At 47.5% G+C, this 22306-nt stretch overlaps 1 protein-coding gene across 1 annotated transcript in view; it reads right to left on the reverse strand.

The window, feature by feature from the left end:
• The window catches only part of TMCO1 (transmembrane and coiled-coil domains 1), a 363846-nt gene that overhangs the window by 324196 nt on the left and 17344 nt on the right, over positions 1 to 22306 (reverse strand). Inside the window, exon 2 of the mRNA XM_069641076.1 lies at positions 2658 to 2735. Within this exon, the coding sequence (XP_069497177.1) occupies positions 2658 to 2735 (78 nt within the window). The remainder of the gene's footprint in view (positions 1 to 2657; positions 2736 to 22306) is intronic.

The raw sequence follows: 22306 nt of genomic DNA on the forward strand, positions 1-22306 counted from the left end.
TTCCCTTTGTGCATTTTCACATTGGCCCAGTGTCTGACTGACAAAAGTCATTCATGGTCCCTGTGTCTTAAAAGTATTCGTCAATTAGTGCTTGGCGTACAGCATGGCCGTCCCGTGCATCACGTACTGGCAGGGGGGCTCTGTCGCCTCAGTCTCCATCCCCTTCATCCTCACCCGGGCCATGCATGTCAATGTCAGGTGGCAGTGGTACATTCCTTCGGACGCACATGTTGTGCAGCATGACACAGGCCATGGTGATCTTTGCCACCTTCTCAGGCCTATATAGGAGTGCCCCACCAGACCTGCTTAGGCAGCGGAACCGCGCCTCCAACAGGCCAAAGGTCTGCTCAATCACGACACGGGTACGAGTGTGCACACGATTGTACTCCTCTTCATGGCTGTTCTGCGGGTTCCGCACAGGGGTAAGTAGCCACAGCCTCAAGGGATATCCTCCATCACCTGCAAGCAGATACAAATAGGTGTGTGTCACTCTGAACTGACACCTTCAGGGAGCACGGTCATGGCAGCAGCTATTAGGTGTGAGCATGCACATGTCCCTGTACGTGTACCAAATAGTCACCTATATGGGATGTATACTGGAAAGAGGTGTGGAACACTGGATGGGGTTGAATAGATGATGCAGGGTGTAATCATGCATGCTGAGGCAGATGTGCTGTGGCAGTGCAATAATGTTTAGCCTCCAATTCATGCTGTGTACTCTTTGCTTTGCATGGTCACACTGGCCGCATTGGCACAGTTGCCATCCTATTCAGTCATGCATTGCTTGCCATCACCATGGTGCCCCGGTTGTGCCTCTTACTTGTTGTCATCCATTTGCATTATTTGTGATATGTGGCCCAGTGATGTGTCATTTTCCGTTTGGCTGTGTCAGGTGAGGAGTGTTTAGCTCTGCATTCATTCTCCACTCACTGGCTATTGCCACCCAGGTGTACTTTTAACCCCCCCTTTCCCCACCCTGGTAAACTACCTCCCCCTTTCCCACCCTGGTAAACTATCCCCCCCCCTTCTGCATCGCACACATGAGTACCCCACAGCATGGCCATGGGCCTGTTGTGCAACTCACCGAGCAGCCAGGCACGTGGTCCAGCATGTCGCTCCATGTGACGGGGTAGCGTGGAGTTGCGCAGTACCATGGCATCATGTGTGGATCCAGGAAATCTGGCGCCGCAATGGGTGATGATTTTGCTGGAGTCACATACCATTTGCACATTGATGGAGTGGTATTGCTTGCGATTGCGGTACACCGCCTCTATGGCATGGGGGACTACCAATTCCACATGGGTGCAGTCGATTGCACCAACACAATTGGGAATGCCGGCTAGTGCATGGAAGCCTACTTTGGTTTCGGCTATCTCCTGGCCAGTCCGTGGTAGGGATATGTGGGTGCTTGCGTGCTTCAGGAGGGCATCCAGCACTTGGTTCAGCATGCGTGAGAATAGTGGTTGTGAAATGCCATGCAGCTGGCCCACTGTGTTGGGAGGTGCCTGTGGCCAGGAAGTGTAGCACAGACACCACCTTCAGTAGTGGGGTGATGGCAGTGCGTATTTGTATGTGGCTGGCAATGTCGTTGTGTATCATGTCCACTATGGTGGTGATGGTGTCACGGTCCAACCAGTACAGGGTGTGGATCTGCTCAGGGGTTAGGTTGAATGGGCTGGGTCTGGTGCAAGGGATTGGTGGCTGCCTACGAGGCGCTGGTGGTAATTGCTGGGCCTGTCTCACCCTCCTTCTCCTCCTGCGTCTCCTCTGTGTTGCCTGTTCTTGCTGCTGTAGTTGTTGTTGCTGTTGTTGCTGTAGTTGTAGCAGTATAGGCATGTCCTCCTGCGCCATGAATGCAAATGCTAGTGGTAGCATTTTGGTGTAGGAAGGGGTGTGGTGTGTAGGTGTGCTCCTTTTGTACTGGGCCACTCTGCATTGCCTACACCTGTGGGGGGGTTGTGGTGTGTGGGTGTGCTCAGTTCATACTGGCACAGCCTCCTTTGACTCCACCTGTGGGGATTGTGTGCACCTGTGGCAGCTGCCTTGTATCTTGGTTGCTGTTTGCGGGTGGTCCGCGATGCCCGTTTTTCCGGCATCATGCAGCCCGTTATTACCGTGTTCGTGATGCCGGTATTTGCATGTTTGCTTGGGTTGTGATTGCCCCCCATTACCGGCATGCCGGGATTTACTACCTGAGGAGGCGCGTGTACGCGCCTATGCCGCTATTAGCGGCACCGTAAATAACGGTGCCGTTAGTACCGGGTTTGTGGGTCAGAATGCTACGGAACGTTAAATGATGCCGGTATTTACATACCGGCATCATTTTACCCTTACCGGCATAACTCGTAATGAGGCCCAAAGTCTTCCGAGTAAAATTGAAGGTTTTACTACTCTGAATGAACCAAGACTAGTGAAAATGTTGAGAATCGGTTCATAACACAATCAGTAATTATCCAACTGTCTGAAGTGCTCTAGTCTGATTTTTAGGCAGCACCACTTCAAATATTTGCTAGCAATTCAAAACCTAAAATGGCCATTCACTTGAACGGATTCTATTTTCATGCACACAGTTTTGGACTCTGGGTTTCAAGCAAGTGTTATCCCTTCCATAAACCTTGATTAATGGGCAGAAATTGGAGTACAGCCTACCTACTCACGTTTTTTGCTTTGTTTTTCCACTTCAGCCTTCAACCTCTTGTACTTTTCAGTCCTGTACACAAGGACCCATGTAATACCTGTAACGAAACAATGAAATATGACCAGGCAGAAACTTCAACGCCATTGTACTGATGCTGTAAAAAATAGAGTAACTGATGTGCTGCCCATCTCCAGAGAACTTTGCACATCTGGATGAAAATGCTTGAATTATAGAAGGGCAGTCTATGCTTTCATTCTTACGCAGGATACTAAATTAATCCAATTTAGTGGGTGGATTAGTTTATTGCAGTTTGTGCCGATTTGATGTAGGAGGTCCAGGGTTTTTGACAATGACATTTGTGACTCTTTCATGTACAGCCTTACATCATAATCTGCATACAGTGCTATTAATGATTCATACGCGGACATTGTTATTCCCTCTACACTCAGCTCACACTCACCATGACTCCCAAGAAGGGCAATAGCAGACATCACTGCCAAATTCCCCTGTATCATCTGAATGAAGGTTTCACAATATTCCCAAAATGCTATTCGCTGTGCATACTTCATTGCCAGGCCATTATCATATATAAACCTAACACCTGTATCACCAAATCTACTCTCGAGTTTCCAGATACTACCAGTGTTACTCTGTCATGGGTCCATTGTATGCATCCTCTTATTTCTTCATCTGTTTTTCCATCTGTCCCAGTTCATTGTGTAAAACTTTCAGAATACTGCCCTTAGCAGCAACGCAAAGCCTCCTGGTGTAAGCCTTAAAGACATCCCAGGTTGCTTCCACTTCTTTTTCGCACCCCAAGTTATTCTCATTATAAATGACTATTTCTGCAAGTGTTCTGATCAACCCTGTATCCCCTAAGGAGCCTAGATTAATCATCCACCCCACATCCCAGCTGTTGTCTTCTCCTGCTCCACCCACGTCAACACTGGAAAACGGTGCAATAGCACTTGTCGGAATATTATGCATTCCTGTACCTTCCAGTAAAAATATCGGCTCACAGGCGGAATTTATTTTAGTAGCTCTCATGCACAAATGACCACAATGTGTATGCGTCTTATCTTGGTGTACCTTGCACCACATGTCAATCATTTGTGGGAAAGTACAAGACTTGCACTGCCAACAATGCCTGGGGTTGGGGGGTCCTTAATATGTCCAAGATCTATCCTTTGCTACATCCAGGAGACCACTTAAGTCACCCACCATGTTAACGGTGTATATGCTGTGGCATTTGCTAAATATATTCTCAAATAAACTCTACACAGTCAACATAGGGGGTGTAAACATTCACCATCAGTTATTAACAAAATTCACCAGCAGTTATTAACCGCTCTACTTTAAATGCTAGTCTCTTGGTAACCAGCTGAATCAAGCCTCGGGCACCCCAGCTGAAGGAGTCCTAGTACCAGCTCACTCTCCATTGCACCCCAAAGCTTTCATGCTCCTTTTAAGTCAAGTGCACCAGCTGGATCATTGCTATGTTCATGTCTACGCCAGGAAAGGCATCACCTTAAACTGCTTAACTTCTACTGTTCCATGTCCTGAGTCTAATCAGCTTCCCTTGTCCTGCCTTCTCTAATCCGCTGCGCATCTTTCAGGATTCCCTCTCCATTTATCCCATAGCCCCTTCCAGAGGCACTGGTTTCCACCTGGACTCGAATTTGAGGCACACAGTCAGTGGCAACCGTTTCCAACATGGCCAAAATAAACTGCTAATTTCGCAATTTCTTTTTCATGAATCTGCAATAATTTTTCAGAATTATAAAGTAGACATGCATTACCTTTGGCCAGACAGCCAAGCTACAATGGATAGATAAAAATACTCTAGCAATCATTGGCAAAGCCAATAGGCCTGGCTTTCAAATAATGGAAGTGTTAAAATCTGCCGCACATTAAGATAGGTTTTATGTATTATTTTGTCGTCAGACTATGCATGGAAAAGTAAACTGGGAAAAGTGTGAAGCGTTTGATGAGGAGGGGCTGTACACTGCTGTTTTCTCCCAAAGTGTTTCTGGGTTCTTCCCTGTTTAAGCATTTCCCTAATTTTTAAGTCTTTCCAGCTTAAAGTGATCGTACAATTTTGCTTTGTGAGAAAAATGGAAGATTGCGCATCACAATTTGGCCAAGTGGGGAAGCTGACGACATACACACTAGCTCACTTGTGGGATTGGAGTAGCAGGCGCAACTGGGACTTCCTGAAGTGAGGCAACTACAGCTGTTTGGAAGCCCTGTTCATTTTCTGAATGCCCCTACTACCCACATAGGGCCCGTTTCTAAGGGTCCTTCACCGTTTGGGGGCTAATGGAACAAAGGGAATATATTGCCCTGTGTCCCATTATTTATAGACCCGGAGAAGCCAAGAGAGGGTGTCCAAAGAGAGTCCCGGATGGATACCAACCTGTGACCTGGTCCCTGCTGCAGGCAAATGAAGATATTTTCATGGTATTGAAAGCTACAACCCACCATTTGCTTACAGAGGTCTGGAGCAGACCCTTAAATGACTCTGTAGTATTATGTATGTTGAGACCTATGTTAGGAAAACCAAAAGTGGTGGTTGGAAACCTTTCAATTAATCATGACCACTGTGCACCTTTTCCTCGTCTTTAGTATAAGATGACCAACCATACGCAAATCAGTCTGGACACTGTCCCGAGAGAAGTTGCACAGCCCAAAGTGCCAGACCACATCCCCTATGCACAGGACAAGAAACCTTAGCTCAGTTCCAGCAAGCAAGCCTAGACAAGTTTCCGTGTTGGTATACCCAATTTGGGTCCTTTGCTCACTGTACCTAGGCTAATAAAGAAGCAAGTAAGTGATCTGGTCCACCAAGTCAAAAACATGTCCGAGGTTGGTTGCGCTCCAATGCAGAAGGGACATGGCCATTTGAGAAGCTTGGCAAACCATGCACGTTAGGTGGGTGATCCAGCTCTGAGGGGCATGTATAGCCTCCTGCCCTTCCCACTTCCTACTATCTCTCAACACACCTTGTTACCTGTTCTGCTTGCCGACAAAGTCACACTTCCAGGATAAACCTTTGCCCCAAACCCAAAGTAGTAAAAATAAGTAGTTGATGTCCTGCTCTTAGCCTACCACACTGGAGGTACTCTGCGTTTTCGGAGACCCACAATGCAGAATGTATTCAGGGAACAACGTGGAGATGAACGGACGAATCAAATCGACTTAATGTTTTGCCAGAGGAAGATTGACTACAGAGTCCATGCAAGATTCCTATACAAGAGGTCATTGCTCCCTAGCCAGACCACAACATGTGTGACTCTAGGAAATGAATAGCAGGAACTGAAAATGCAACAGCGTGCTGTGGCGGAGCTGAGACTACCATCTTAAACATTCTGGGGGAAAAAGGTTTTTGCTCAGACAAATCATTTCCTCGTGGGTGCTTGCAGCTTCATTTCCCACATCTTTGGCTTTGTTCAGGGTGAAGCAGTTTTCTCTTCGCACAGATCTCCCAAGGATAACATGCAATGTATAAGGTGGAGGAATATCAACGGTGTGCGCAGAAATAGAGTAATACATGTTTGATTTATACAAAAATATAAGTGCAGAGCTATTGGGGAAGCAGAACCTCTCAGCGCGCCATGGTCTGCTGTCATTCTCTTCCCACACCTAGTCGGCTCATTATTTGGTGCTTGCGTTTGCCCTCGCTTTTCTTTGATTTCCCTGTTCCCTCCTGTCTTCATTACTCACCCCCCCCCCATGTGCCCTGGTTTACATCCATTACCCACCCCCTCCACCCCATTAACCTGGTCAGTTCCAAAACCCCAACCCAACTTGCCTCCTTTCATTCAGCAGGACTTTACATGTCCCCCTCTACCTGCTGGGACTCTTCAGGTTGCTGCACCCGTGTTCGACTGCGCATCTCTGCTCCCTTTGTGGCCCACTATTCCTTCTGTAATGACCACACTGCTCCAGAGGAGAAATAGACACCATGAAACCCGCAGAGCCAGGTGAAAAAGTGGGCTCAGACTTGATGTAGTATGTGCAGCTTTCAGGAATGCATCATAGTATAGTGCATATGCCTCAAAGTGCCAGTTTGAGGGCTCCAAATTCATGGCTCTTACGTTGCATCGACAGTGCCAGATCTGGGCAAAAATATATGTAGTGCCAGTTGAGGTTGAATTCAGTCTTCTTCCTTGTGCCTATTAAAGCGGCATCATGGGCCCTGTAATTCAATGTTGTGCCTATTATTGAGTGGGAGCACTTCCTTTACTAGTTTTTCCACAAATTGCTCTTGGCACCACCCGCCCACTATTTGGTGGTCGAAGAAGCATGGCATGCCCTTCCCTCTTGATCCTCCAACCTGGCCTCCGTGAGCTGTAAGAATGTTGGTACTGCCTAAATTCTGCCATTTCATTTAGGAGGTCCTTTGCATCTCGGGTACATTTTTCCACTTCTCCTACGCCGTCCGCAATGCCGTTCACTCACTGGCGGAGGAAGTCCATTTTTAATGTTACATTGTCCACCTTACCAGTGAGGGCACGACTTCATTGCACATTTTATTTATTTAGTTATTAAGTATTTGTGCAGGCCCCAGGACATTAGCCTTTCTAGGCCTAGCTGCCGCGCCTGCGTCTTCGTCTTCGTCCCTGAGGCACTATTCTAGAACTGCTACCACTCACTGCCTTTGGAGGTGTAAAGTAATTAATGTATTGTGCCTTCTTTTCCCATTTCACCGCTCCAGATCAGTTTGCCTCCGGTCAGTTTTAAGTCTGCCGAGTAACAGATCAAATGATGCATAATTCAGCATGTTGGCAGGAGCGCAGGGTTCCCCTATCTGAGCAGCAACACAACACCCTCCTGCGTGTCCCTCGCAAACCTTGATCGTGTGTGCCCTGCGCCTCTTCCATCCTTGGCTATGCTAGTGCCTGTGTGTCCTCTGCTCGCATGGTTCCCTCGCAATCTCCGATCGCGTGTGCTCCGCTCCACTTCCATCCTTGACTGCATGTCCTCTGCCCGTGCGGTTCCCTCGCAATCCCTGATCGTGTGTGCTCCGCGCCCCTTCTATCCTTGGCTACGCTTGCGTCTGTGCGTCCTCTGCCCGTGTGGATCCCTCCCGATCCTTTTTTTTTACAAAACATTTTTTATTAATTTTGTTACATAACACAAACATTGACTCCTGTGGAGTACATCAACCTCAACATTCTAACCAATCGTGGTTCCCGGGTTCAGCAGCAGAGATAATGGTGGTGTTACAGGTTCACACTTTCTCGGCAGATTTATTGAAGCATCTGGCATACAGTTTCCAATGCCTTATTGAGCGTTCTCCCATTTTCCCCAGATCTTGTCTGCTTTCCCAGGGCAACCCATGGCCGCATACACTCGCCGCTTCATCGCTATGCATGCATCTACATCATTTATCCATTGAACTTGTTCTGGGGTTACATTAGCTCCCCACAGTTTGGCAATGTTGCGTTTGATCAGTGCTGTGGATGTTGCAAACAGGAGTGTCCATGCGGGATATTGCACCCTCCTCCTCTACGCCCAGTAGCATCAAATTTGGATCTCTGGTCACAGTGCAGCCCAGTACTCTGGACAGTGTAGCACAGCATTGTTGCCAGTATGATTTGATGAGTGAGCAATCTCACAGTATGTGGAAGAAAGTACCCTCCTCTTGGCAACAGCGTAGACACTTTGGGTCTGTGACTCTATCCCAGAGGTATAGTGCTACCCTTGGGTAGTAGATTCTATGTAGAATTTTGAGCTGTATAAGGAGGAGCCTGGCCAATATGGCAGTCTCTCTTGGTTATATTAGGATTGTTATCCAGTCCTCAGGCAGGATCTCCCCCACATCCCTCTCCCCCACTTGGACTTCAGGCTCATCAACTCGGGTGTGACGAAGGAGGCGAGAACATTATACATCACAGAGGTGGTTATAGCATCTATGCGGTCTAGGACTAGGTTTCTCTCTATGGGAGTACAGTCCACGTTCCCTCCCAATCCTTGATCGCGTGTGCTTTGTGCCCCTGCCATCCTTGGTTCCCTCGCACCTCCACATCCTCTGCGCGTCCCCCGGCCCCCCTGCAGGCCCCTTCCCTCACCCCTGCCCTTTTTCCCCCATCCCTGCCATGTTGCTGTTCTGATCTGCTGCTTTTCTTCTTCTAGGCCCCTTTGCCTGACTGCACGGTTCTTGTGTCCAATATCTTTTACTGCTGTATACTTGTACAACCTACTTCTGTATGTTTCTCACTCTACTCCTTAGGCTCCCTTGATCATTGTTCTGTTACATAGCCCTCGCTCTGCATGTTATTATTCCCTGTTCCCTGTGTTCCTTTCTCTTTCCGGTTCCCTTGTTCTTACTCCATTAACTGGTTTTGTTTCTCACATCTGCTTGACTGCCCTTCTTTTTTCTCATTGAGCCTATTGTGTACTTATTAATTTGTTCCCCTATCGTTCTCATCTCGTCTGCTTGCACCCCTCCACTTGTGCCTGCCCTTTGTGTCTCCCCCCCTTACCTTTGTTCCCCCTCAACTGCCCCTCTTTCTCCCCTCTCTCCTCTGTCTGTATCCTCTATGGTGCTCTCTGTCTCTCCTATCTTCTCTAAATGCTTCTCTTTGACTATCCTGTCCTTCTTACTAAGTCTGGTAGGAAGAAGTTCAAAAGGGATATCCTGGTCTCCAACCCAGGCCTCCCCATCGCTGATACCGACCTCAGGGCTTCCTCCAGACAGACCCTCACTGACATCCTCCGTCGTTCCTTCGCCAGACCTATGGACTCCACATATGGTTTCCGTCCCCTCTCCTCTTTCCTACTCTCACAGTAATATAACTACCACATAACTACTACCTGTGAGCGCCTCTTTCCACCCACGCAGCCCAGGTAAGTGTTGTAGTAAAAGGACCCTCCTGGGCCTCGTTTGTGTGTTTTTTGTAATCTTTTGTGTCTCTCTAGGATAGCACTGTAATTATTAGCTTGTGCCTTCTTAGGACAGTACCGTAATTATTACTGTGCCTCTCTAGGATAGTACTGTGTTTATTAGAATGTGCTGCACCCTTAGAGATTAGCACATACTGACTTGAATCACATCTAGAAAGCACCACAATAAAATAGTTTGTGATTACTAGCTTGTGCCTTTCTAGGACAGTACCGTAATGATTAGCATGTGCCTCTCTGGGATACTACTGTGATTATTGGCCTCTGCAGCACCTGTACAGATTTACAGAGATTCATTTTAATCACATCTAGAAAACACCACAATAAGAATAGTACTGGGATTACTAGCCTGTGCCTCTCGATGATAGCAGTGATGATCACCCTGCCCCACTCTGGGATAGTACCGTCACTATTACCCTGCACCTCACTGGGATAGCACTGTGAATATTGGCCTACCTCGCACTATTAGAGAATTGTTAAGAAGGCCTTTAAATCACACCTAGAAAGCGCCACATTGGGATAACACTGCAAGTATTAGCCCTGCCGCAGCAAGATGGTACTGCGATTACTGGCCCTGACATTCTGAGATGGTGCTGTGAACAGTAGCCTGCGTCGCAACCCGGAGATTTGTTTGTTGCTGTAAGCCTCACCGAGGGAGAGCCACATTAGGGACAGCCACTGAAGTAACCTAGCGATATAACCCCAAGTAGACCTCCCCAACCGGACAACCCCAAACTCGAGCCAGCAACTTAATTGCCCTACGATATAACCAGACTAGACCACCCCCAACAGACAGAGCCCAAGCTTGTATCCGACAACGCCCCACACCCAGTCAAACACCACAAGACAGCCAGACCAAAAACACAAAAGACCGACTGTTGAACAACAAATCGATCATAACAAAACGAACCAGCCAACAAAGCACTGAACAAAGGCTACCACTCCAGCAACCGCAACCTCAGCCCCAACGCAACCCAAAGGAAATACAAGCCAAACATGTTACCAAGAAGCAAACGCCAAATAACTCAAAATGCCCAGAAAACGAATTGGACCAAAGGAAAGACAAAGAGCAGAAAGAACAAACCCAACTGAACACCATAGAACACTCACAACTGCAGAACACACTCCCACTGACAAGAACGAGAACAGAACCAGCACAGAGAAAAGAGAGAAATCCCTATACCTAACACCATACCTCGCAAATAACTACCCACCAGAACAAACCGACCCAACGGACAAATCAAGAATAACCGACAACCAAACACATCCATGCAGAAGAAGAACGTACAAAGCTAGAGGTAACAAGAACATGATCGCGCCCTAACCCCATACATCACCAAAACAGGAGTACCCCCCCCTCAACAGCCACAAAATTTAGAAGAGGTACCTGATGAAAACAAAAACCCTAGACTGAACCTAGAAGAGCTATTCGACGACAGACACAACTGTACCAACACCTCAACTAGAGATCAACTTTGAAGGAAACCAAAACACCAGTCAGAAGACAACGCAGACAATAACGCACAAACCAAACTAAACTATAAAATCAAAATCGACTGCAACTTAATAAACGCAAGATCCAGGTAAAAACACTCAAATCTGCGACAACGGTTATCGGCATCCTATTCATCACAGAAACATGGCTGGATGACAACTACAAAATCAAACTCCAAAGCTGCCTCCCCCACCAACTTCAAATGCCTTCAGTTAAACAGAAATAATAAAAAAGGAAGAGGCCTCGCAATAGCAAAGAACACCTGAAAATAAAAACAGACGAACCTCTGAACTTTGTGAACTGCGAATCCATGGTCATACACCTATCGACGAATCCAAAAACAAACATTACTGGTTTACAGACCACCAACATACGATGCAACCTTCGTCAACAACTTCATAAAAGCCATCACCAACATAGCCATTCAACACTAACATCCGATAATCCTGGGAGACTTCAACATTCGGTTAGAAGAAATACATGCCAACTCTCAAAACTCACTAATCGGGCAGCTAACAAACATGAAACTACAACAGCTGGTCAAAGGGGCAAGACACTCAGCAGGACACACTCTTGACGCAATCTTCGCTAAGAAAAAACATATCACCACTGCACCACCGATATAAATACTTTGAAGCGACCATCTCATCATTGCATTCGTGATCACACTACCAACCAAAGTCACCATCCAGCCCCTCAAGCTTCCATCCACCACAAAATGAAAATGGAAAACCGTCAAAGCAAGCAACCAAATAGAACTGAAGCGGACCAAACCAACGGCATAACTAGAAAAGGCAGACCTAGACGGGAAAGTGGAGCTACTCGACAAATGGATCGCTGATGCAATCGAAAACATCTCCATGGAAAAACCATTTACCCCCCCAAGAAAAAGAGCAATGACAAAATGGTTCACCCCACTACTAAGCACCATGAAAAAGAACAAGCAGTTGGAATTAGAATGAAGGAAAGAATATGACAAAGATAAGAAAACCCAGTTCCAGAAACAAATCCGATCATCTAAGAAGGAAATTCAAAAGGAAAGAAAAAGGCATGATGATGACAGAATCACCAAAACCAACAACACACAAAAGGAATGTTCAACATCATAAACGAAATGAGAAACCCACCAGGTAACGACAACACTCAAATACTCTCACAGAAACTATGCAACAACCTGGCAGACCATTTCAAAAACAAAATCAATGACATCCGACAAATCATACAAAACAGACCAACCAACCCTAACACTCAACCAACCAGACCTGAGTAGCCACAGCACAAACTACAAAACTTCCCGGAAATATCAGTAGAGACATTCGACAAGCTGGTAAAAACACAGCAAGAAAGCAGGATCACCCATGGATCCCTGCCCTCCTGACATCTACAAAATCAATCCTCGCACAAGGAACGCCTTCAGAATATTACAGAAATCTCTTGAATCTGTTGCTCACAACAGGGACTGTACCACGATCCTTCAAAAATCATCATATATTAAACCACTTCTAAAATAAACACAAGTGTCGACGTGGAAGACCTCTCCAACTACAGACCGATTTCAAACATTCCTTACCCGGCAAAACTCCTAGAAATCTATCAATACAAACAAACCCAAGAACGCGTAGAAAAACACCAGTTGCTAGACCAAGCACAAGTCGGCTTGAGACCCGCAAGAGGAAAAGAATCGGCACTCCTATCCATCTGGGACGATCTAAAAACAAAAGCAGACTCAAACACAACCTCGGCCCTGATTTGGTTCGACCTCTCTGCAGCTTTCGCCACAGTAAGCATGACACCCTAATCAAAAGATTAGAAGATATAGGTATAACGGACATGGCACTACTCAAGTGGCACAGCGAGTAGAGCGCTCGCTTTGACATCCGTGCAGAGCCTGCTGACGCGGGTTCGAATCCCAGCAGGGCGAAACTCAGCCTTTCATCCTTCCGAGGTCGATAAATGAGCACCACACACCGTGGGTAATAATAAGCAGCGCTCCGATACCTGAGGGTTCGTAGCGCTATATAAATGCCAAATTATTATTATTATTATTCCTAGCAAACAGAACAGAAACTATGGATAAAACCCTTCACATCTGCCCCACGAGTTAACGACTGTGGAGTACCACAAGGATCCTCACCATCACCACTATATTTCAAAATCTACCAAACTCCGGTGATCAGGATTTAAAAGAAAATACAACATTACATGCTACAACTACGCAGATGACACTCAAATCGTCTACAAAATCGAAGATACACAAGCCCATCACTCAACCCTTGTAGAATGTCTAATGAAGAAATCTATGACTGGATGAACGCCAGCAACTTAAAAATCAACCCAGGAAAGACAGAAATCATGATTATATACAAAAACCAAGAGAACCAACACCTACATTCCCTGGCCGACAGAACTGAGAACCGCGCCCACACCTTCCATGGTAGCAAAAAATCTGGGAGTCCTAATCGACAACTCTCTAACCTTAGAACCACGAGTAAATGCAATAATTTTTTAATTTTTTTATTATTGTATTTATCCAGTTTTCTGGATTTTAACAAAGGCTCGGTTTGGTTTTGATCAGACGATTACTTGGGCTGACACCCCTTGTGAGCACTGCGCTAAGGCGTCCTGTAGAATTTTTGCTGCTGCAATGGACCAGTTTTTCTGGCCGCTGATTAGACGGACCCACCATGTTTCCTCTTCACTCACGACATGAGTTTCCAGGAGTGGGTGTAGGTAAGTTTGTCGAGCCTGTTCGGTCCCAGGACACTGGAGTAGCAGATGTCTAACTGTTTCTGTGTCGGCTTTGCAGAGACGGCAGATTTTGGAGGGCGACTGACCTCTCATGAACAGGATCTTGTTGGTATGTAGCCAGTTTAGACGTATTCTTAGGAGGAATTGCAGCAATGGTTTGCTTGGGAATCTTCTGAGTAGTTGTGTTGTTTGGTTTAACTTCTTTGGGCTTTGGGGAAAAAGAGCCAGTGTTGTGTTTCCTTTGGCACTCTCTTGGTTATCAATCCAGTCCGCCTCTTCCAGTTTTTTTTTAATTTTGTTTGGATTCTTGAGATCCTCGCTGGAGCATCCAATTTCGGCCAACTTCGATCTAGTAAATGCAATAATTAAGAATGCCTCTTCTTCTTTCACTCAACAAGAAGAATCCTATCTTTCCTCTCCTTCACCAACAAAAAACTGACAATCGTTGCCCAAGAAATTACAACGCATCCAAAATGCAACAGCTAGACTCCTCAAACTATCCAGCAGAGACCACATCACTCCAGCTAAAAAATTGCTACATTGGCTTCCAATCAAACATTGTATCATGTTCAAAACAATGTGCATAACACAAACGGCAATCGGCGGACAGGGAGCAGAATTCCTACAAAAGAAAATCTACAAGCCAACGAGACTCCTCAGATCAAGCAATGAAATCCACCTGGTATCAAAACCATACGTCAGGAAAGAATTGGGAGGCTCCTCTTTCTCCCACCTAGCCGCAAAAACCTGGAACAACCTCCCGAAAGAAATAAACACCAAAGACCACCTAAAATTTTGAAAACTTATAAAAACCTGGCTCTTCAACACCTCGGAACCAGACGGAAACAACCGAAACAATCAAATAGGAAACACAAAAGAATGGACTGACAGAATATATGACGGCACAGACAACACCTAGGACTGACTAAGGAAATCTCCTACAAGAACAAGAGAGACAATGCTAGGTGGAACGAGTGACAACCCCATGAGGACAGAACAATAGCAAACATGCCCAACACAAAAGCACTACCACCAACCCTAGCCAGTCAGAAAGTGAGTAGGGTACGGGCATAGGTCCCAAGTAAAATCGATCCAAAAGGACTAGGTTGCAGCAACGACAAACTGGGATATAGGGGGTGGCCAAATACAAAGATAGAAACACAAAAGTAGCTGATTTAGCATAATGACAGAGATGAGACAGTCTTATCATGCTGAAACTTAATCACTGAAAGGAAGACAACCTTCTCTAAATCACGAATGAGACACAATAAGTGTGTATTCTAACAACAAGGCTACTAAACAACCCCAAAAACTTCTAAAAACCTCACCACTCCTCACAAACCTCTCGCACTCTAACTAAACACAACCACACCTGTTAAAACTGCAGGAACCCGCACGCACTTCACCACAACAACAAACACACCAGACGCTCACACAACAAACTCAGGCCGAATAACACACCAATAAGCTTGGCAAATGGTGCTAACCGAACTGAAGCTGCCAACAGTACTTCACAGCTCCCTTGCTCTTCTCAAAACTATCTCCTACTAACATGCCCTAACCTACCCCCCTTTTTGTTTCTGATCCGCCTGAGCACCAGGGGACCATTCCGGTGGTGATAATGTTAAAGGATATTTGTACCGCGCACTAACATAACTTTAATGGTGGCACCCGGTGGGGGCCCTCCTGGCCCCCTTCCACTCCTCTAAGACCATCATTAACGTTTATCTAAATGGCACATCTTGGTCCAAGGTCCTCAGGCCAACCTCTTTGATGGACGCTTCCTGCGCCTCATCAACTTCCCTTCTTCTCCTGCTGTCCCTTCTTTCCCTCCCTCCTCTGCCCCCTCTCTGGCGCCTTCATCCTCCTCCTTGTCCTCTCCTCATTCCTCCTCTGCCCACCCTCAGCCCCCTATACCTCCGCAGGACGTACCTCGGGCTTGTACCCCTCCAGGGAAGTCTTTCAAGGGTGGCAACCTTATACACATTGCCACTCTCAACTCTCGCTCAGCTGTGAAACACTCCGACATCTGCCGTCTCCTGGAAGAACTCTACCTTGATTATCTCGGTTTTAACGAGACATGGTTAACAGCCAGACCCGTCACAAGTTTTGACACACTCCTCCCTGCGGCCAGATCCAACCATCCTGGTGGGGGTGTAGTCTTGATCTTCCTGGAGTGCATCCCTGCCTTCATCATTCCTATTCAGGTCTACTCTGCCTTTGAATGCCTGGTCTACAGGCTCTATCTCCCCCCTCTGGCCGCTCTCTCACTGTGGCTATTATCTGCCGGCCACCTGGTCCGGTTACCTCCTTCTGAGTGGGCGGACCTCTCCTCCTCCCTCCTGGCCTCGACCACTCAACACCTCCTCCAAGACCTCAACATCCACCTGAATGCTCCTGTCCCTCCTCAGTCCTCTTCCGCAACATCTGCGATTCATTCTCCCTCTATTCTTCCCCTTGGCCCGACTCTCTCTGCATGGCACACTCTGAATGTTCTAATCTCCTCAGACCTCCCCCTCTCCAACGCTCTCACCATTCCTCTCCTGAACTGACCACTTTCTCATCTCTCTCCCTCTACCCCTCAGGCCGAGCCAGTCCCTGCACTGCCCCCCTCCTTCTCAGTCATCTGACCCATGAATCGCATGTCAGCTGAGGCTTTCGCCGACACTTTCTCTCCCCCTCATGCACCTCTGGCTGAATCACAATCTGACACAGCCCTTTCCAACCTCCATTCCTCTATGTCCGACACTCTTGATGTCCCAGCACCTGTCATGAGGATCTGCTTGAAACCCAAAGCCAAGTGCAACTCTTGATACAACTCCGATCTCGTGACCCTTAAGTGCAAGTGTAGGGTGGTTGAGAGTAAATGGCGGGCATCTTGTGCACCCTCCAACAAACTGGCCTGCCGCCTGCTCCAAAAACAGTACCGACTCTGTCCATACTAAGAAGAGAGCGCACATCCAAGCCCGCGTCTCTGCAGCATCTAACAACTCTGCCGAACTCTTCCAAATGTGAAAGGAGCTGGCCAATCCTGCTGCAGTTTATCTCTGATGTGTCCCAGCCCACCCCTTGCAGGCCCTCTGCAAGGCCCAGACTTCACAGTTTATCCCGAAAACCCAGGACATGCTGTCCACCCTCACTTGCTCTCCTCCTTCCTCTACTTTTTCCTCTACCTCTGGCCTTCCTGCGGCCACCACTCCTCCTCTTTTCTCTTCTTTTCCTTTGCTAACCCCTGACGAGGTTTCTAGACAAGTCCAATCTATGAAAATCTCATCAAAACAGGTTCTTCCCGGTTCATCCAAAACCATCAAGGACCACATGGACACCTCGCTCCAGCCTTGGCCGACTTTTGTAAAAACTCTTTCGCCACTGGAACCTTCTCTTCCCCCCGAAGCATTCTCTTGTGCACCCTCTTCTTAAGAAACCCTCAGCCGACCCTTCCAGTCTGGCAAACTATCGCCCGATCTCCATTACTCCTTTTCTGGGCAAACTCTTGGAAAAGTTGGCTATGTCCCAGCTCAACCTTCACACCAAATCTGTTGGTTGTCCCAATGACCATCAGTTTGGCTTCAGAGCGGCCAGAAGCACAAAAACTGCTCTCCTGAACATCTGTGAAGACCTGCTCTCAAACCTGGATACCAACCACCCCTCTGTCCTCATCCTACTCTATCTCTCTTCTGCTTTTGATACTGCCAACCATGCCATGCGCTCAACCGGCTCTATGATAACCTAGGTAACCTAGGTAATACTAATCAGGCCCTGGCCTAGCTGACCTCCGTTCTCTCTGACCGACCCTCCCAGGTCCAACTTGTGTCCTTCCTCTCATCCATCTCTCTCTTTCTCTCTACCTGTGGTGTTCCCCAGGGGTCTAACCTTTCTCCCAGGCTGTTCAACCAATACCTGGCCCCTCTCACCCACCGCATTGCTGCTCTCTGCTCCAACTTTCGGTGCTGTGCGGATGACACTCAGCTCACTTTCACGCTCCCCTCAGCTGCCTCTTCTCCCTCGCTCATCCTGGATTGTCTGTCCACAATCCAGGAGTGGTGTGCCGCCAACGACCTCTGCCTTAATGCCAGTAAGACAGAGATCCTCCTCATTGGCTCACTTGCACCTTCCTTTCCCGTCACTCTCTGGCCGGCCACTCTGGGCCCTCTTCCTGCTCCCACCTGTGAGGCTGTCACTGGAATCAGTGATATCCTCGTCTGAAAGGGTAGACTCCGAATCACGCCCCTCCCCTTGCTCCTCACCTTTGTCCTTTTTCCTGGAACCCTTCTTTTTTCTTCTTCTCGGTCTCCCCTTTTTTTTGAGGAGATAAGGACAACCACGGACGGTTGCCACTGTGCCACCTGCAGGGGTCACAAAGGGCAAAACCGCGGGAGCGTCGAGAAGGGGAAAAAGCCCAAAGGCACAAAAAACCCCTGAGAGACCTCAGTGTCCAACTGGAGAGGTTCAGTAGACGGAACAGTTCTGGAGGCAAGTGCGGGTCAAGGCGGAACTCAATCCAAGGAGAGATGGCAGAATGTCCCTGGAGAGAGAGGTGCACCACGTGAGGCCGAAGCAATGCGGAAGACAGGTGGCACAGGCAAACAGTGGTGGTAGATCGTAAGAGAAATCAATCCATAAGACAGGCCGATAACTGGTACACATGGAGGCAGTAAGAAACAGGACGAGGCAGAGTCCAATGTAAAGACTCGTCGAGAGTAGGTACTCGAGAGGGCATGACAAGGGGAAGAGGGAGGCAAAAGAAGAGCTAATTAGGAAAGAAGGACAAGGAAATAACCACAGAAGGCAAAGGAAAAAGAAGGGCTAGAAGGATAAAAAGAGACGAAGGCTATAGGAGACAGAAATGGAACAGGGAAGAGCAGAAAAGAACGGACTGGGGAACAAGAGTACAAGGCTGAGAAAAACACAGCATAGCGAACAGCAACAATACGGATAGGAAACTGGAAGCGTTGCGATGCGTCCGCAACCGGGAAGTGGTGGAATAAGTACCCCCGGCTGGGTCTGCGTGCAACGACTAGACCGGCAAAAAGGAAACGTGACGGAAAAGGCTATGGCAGGCCATAGCACCAGCGGTTCCATAGCCGCCACCTGTGTCGCGGCATGACAGAGGCTAAGAACCTCAGGGTCATCTTCGACTCTGCACTCTCCTTCTCTCCTCACATCTCTGATGTTTCTAAGAAGTCAAACTATAAGCTGCACCTCCTCAGAGGCATTCATTTTCGCACAGAAGCTCACTGTCTCCAGAGCTATGGTTCTCTCTGGGGTGGACTACTGCAACAGCCTGTGTCTAAATCTACCTGCCTCTACTCTCCGTCTTCTACAACTCATCCAGAATAGGACTGCAAGACTTGTCCTTGGCCTCAAGCCCAGGGATTGTATCTCTCCAGCTCTGAAATCTGTCCATTGGCTCCAAGTGGTGGCAAGGATCATGTTCAAAACCCTTTGCATTGTCCACAATGCCTTCTGGGGCCTGGGTCTGCAATACTTCCAACTCGCTCTACGGAAATATCTTCCTACTCTAGTTAGTCGCTCCTCCAACTCCTTCCTGGTCAGTCGCTTCTCCAAGCAATTAGTTGGGGGCAGATCTCTTTCTTCGGCTGGTGCCTCCTTCTGGAACAGCCTCCCTGCCTCTCTGAAACTTGAGCAGAATCTTCTCCGGTTCCGGAGGCACCTCAAGACCTTCCTCTTTGCTTCTGCCTTCTCTCTTCCTCTCCCCTGCTGATCTTCTGTCTGATACTTGCACTGGTCACCTGGCTACCCTCTGAATTCGGGCCCACGTCCCTGCCCGTACAGTTGCACCCCTGCACTGCCTCCTGGCACCCCCTGCACTTGTGGTCTGTATCTGTAACCCTACAGTCCCCTTTCCTGCACTTATTTGACACCTGTTGCCTGCACTTCTAACACTCGCACTTGCCACCTGTTGGCGGCACTACTTGTGTTAATTTCTTACCCTGCACCTGTCCATCCTCCCTACCCTCTACCCCACCCTGACACTTCTCACCTCCCCTTGTCCGCTGCACTTGCGCAATCTCAATGTAACTAGGCCTAGTAAGATAGTGGTTCTCTCTCCTCCCTCTGTTTTTCCTCCCTTGCCTTGTCGTGCCTTGAAACATGTGTGTATAGGCGCGTTATAAATGCCATATCATATCAATTGACTGCCCACCACCTGGAGAATCGTACAATCTGCTTAGGTCTTTTTGAAACACCTGGTCCTGTGCTCTTGGACAAACTATCTTGAAAAACTGTACTGGCTATGATTCTGTTGGGATGACAGGGGGGGGGGGCTGTAATGTCCTTGACCTACCCTTTGGACTTCCATTGCAGACCAAAGACTGCTTACACAAGGTCTGATGGAAAGATAGCTGCCTATATTGGGACTGAAGTATTGTAAAGATTCTTCTACTGGGTCTATGAACACGAATGAACCTCAAGCAAAGGCAAGAGCCTACAAAGGCCTCCATTAGTCCCTATTCAACCTCATACAGTTGACAAAGATGTCTAGATAGGCAACTGGAAACCCAATTACACAGTACCCGAACATGAGTGTTCCTCCCACAGCAAGATAAAAGCTGGAGCAAGAAATTAGACATCACTATTTTCCAACTATCCCTCTGTGATGAGCACAAGTTCCTCCTGTGAAGATGATGCACCGGGAAGAGTCTCTTCAAGGACCAGGCTGACTCCTTTTTTTAGAGCCGCGGTCTTCTGTACAGTTTCCTTGCCAATCTTCCAACACTTTTTCTAGGGGGCAGATTTTCAAATTCCTAGCTACTACCCAGCCATACAAAAGTCACTTGCCACTGCAAGTCTATGCACATGCACAGCACACCATTTCTTACTCAGCAAGAGTCAAATAGCTATCAAACTAGCTAACAGCTAGTGCACATTTAGCACCCTGCTTTTTCTATGAAAAGGTGGGGGGGGGACATATACCTCCTCGTCCTACTGATGAGCCTTACACCTTACTTAGTGACCTTGAGAAATCAGAGGAAAAGGGGTACTGCTTTCATTGCCATTTACAGAGCCTCGCACTTAAGGATTTCTAGACAGAATGCAGCTATCTAGGAGTTTCCAGGAACTAGTTTATAGAATTCTCTAGCGAGTGCGAGCACCGACACTGGCCGCATGCTCCTGCCTAACATGTACAGTTAATCCTGCATCTCAACCCTTGCCCAAAATAAACACCAAAGATTGCTCAGCTCTTCACGTGACATGCCTAGTGTGTCACATGTGCTATGTAACCACTGACAAGCCAGCATTTGCAGATCCTTCTGTGCATGGTGGGTTCAGCAGAGGGCCCTTCACCAAGACTAACAAACTTCAGCTGAACTTTCCATGCGCTACGTTAGGCCCAGGCCTCACTTTGCCGCAAGTACCTTATTCCTTCTCCTTGCTCTGTGATGCCCATCCCCAGCCAGCAGTGGGGGGAAAGGGATGGACTGCCAGAGCAAATGAAATACCCTTGAACAGACAGCTTCTGGATCAAGTCTTGCCTGTGATAGGGAAATCAAAAACAGATGGATCATGGTTAAGGTGGGTGTATTTATACTCGGTCGTCGGAATTGATAAGCAGGAGGTAAAAGAATCTCCTGGGTATTCAGCATTAACCAGTCACCAGGAGCTACTACTGAGGAGTGAGGAGCTAGTACATAGTGCTGCGGAAATATAGCATGAGCATAAGATTCAGACTTATAATTGTGCCCATTATTTAGGACCCCTTATGCCTTTAATGTTGCATATATGAAGCCTAAAGATTATTCATAGCTTGTCCAAAATGCAGAGTTAAATTGACATAGGTGTGTGTGTCCGGCATCAGTTGGCCTGGGGAGCAAAAAGTAGCTCCTGGTAGCTGTTGGCATCAAGGTTACTAATAGCTCCCAGCACCCCTCAATTTGGATTTGGAAAGAATATCTGTCTGCAGGTGTGACCATCTCATTTTAGGGACTGTGACAAGAAAGAGGAACAAAGTGGTAATTTGTTACCTTACGGCAGTGTTTCAACATCACAAGATGTCGTAATGGTGCATGATGTACACGTTGCACTGCAAATTGTACGACATTCACGTGCATAGAAATCTTTGATACAGAGTGGAAGCTTGGTTCTGTGGAGAGGTTTCCCAAAACACTGCCTAGATTGAGGAGTATGTCACCTTCTTTTTCATTTCAGATACCAATAATGTCCATCATCCTACAACAAAACACTGCTCCAAATCAAATGTTCCATTGAAATGCATTGGATGGGTGGCGAGTGTGGGTGGCTTGCTGACAAGTGGAGTAGATGTGAGCCTGGCATTCGACGCTCGAGATCCAGAAGTTAATTTGGACCTGGGAGCTATATGGTGGACTCTCTGTAAGTAGCAGACAGCCCTACATTTTTAACCAATGTTTTACCTGCTCTCCACTTCTAAACTATGCTTGCGAAATGGCCACACCCAGTGGTCGAAGTGTATGCAGCAGGGGAACTATGTTCCCTGCTGGTCTGCCCTGCACAAACCCCATCCCTACGCCCCCTCCCAT

The sequence above is a fragment of the Ambystoma mexicanum genome, chromosome 1q (genome assembly GCF_040938575.1).
Source record: "Ambystoma mexicanum isolate Mex_15411 chromosome 1q, UKY_AmexF1_1, whole genome shotgun sequence".
NCBI classification, from domain to species: domain Eukaryota; kingdom Metazoa; phylum Chordata; class Amphibia; order Caudata; family Ambystomatidae; genus Ambystoma; species Ambystoma mexicanum.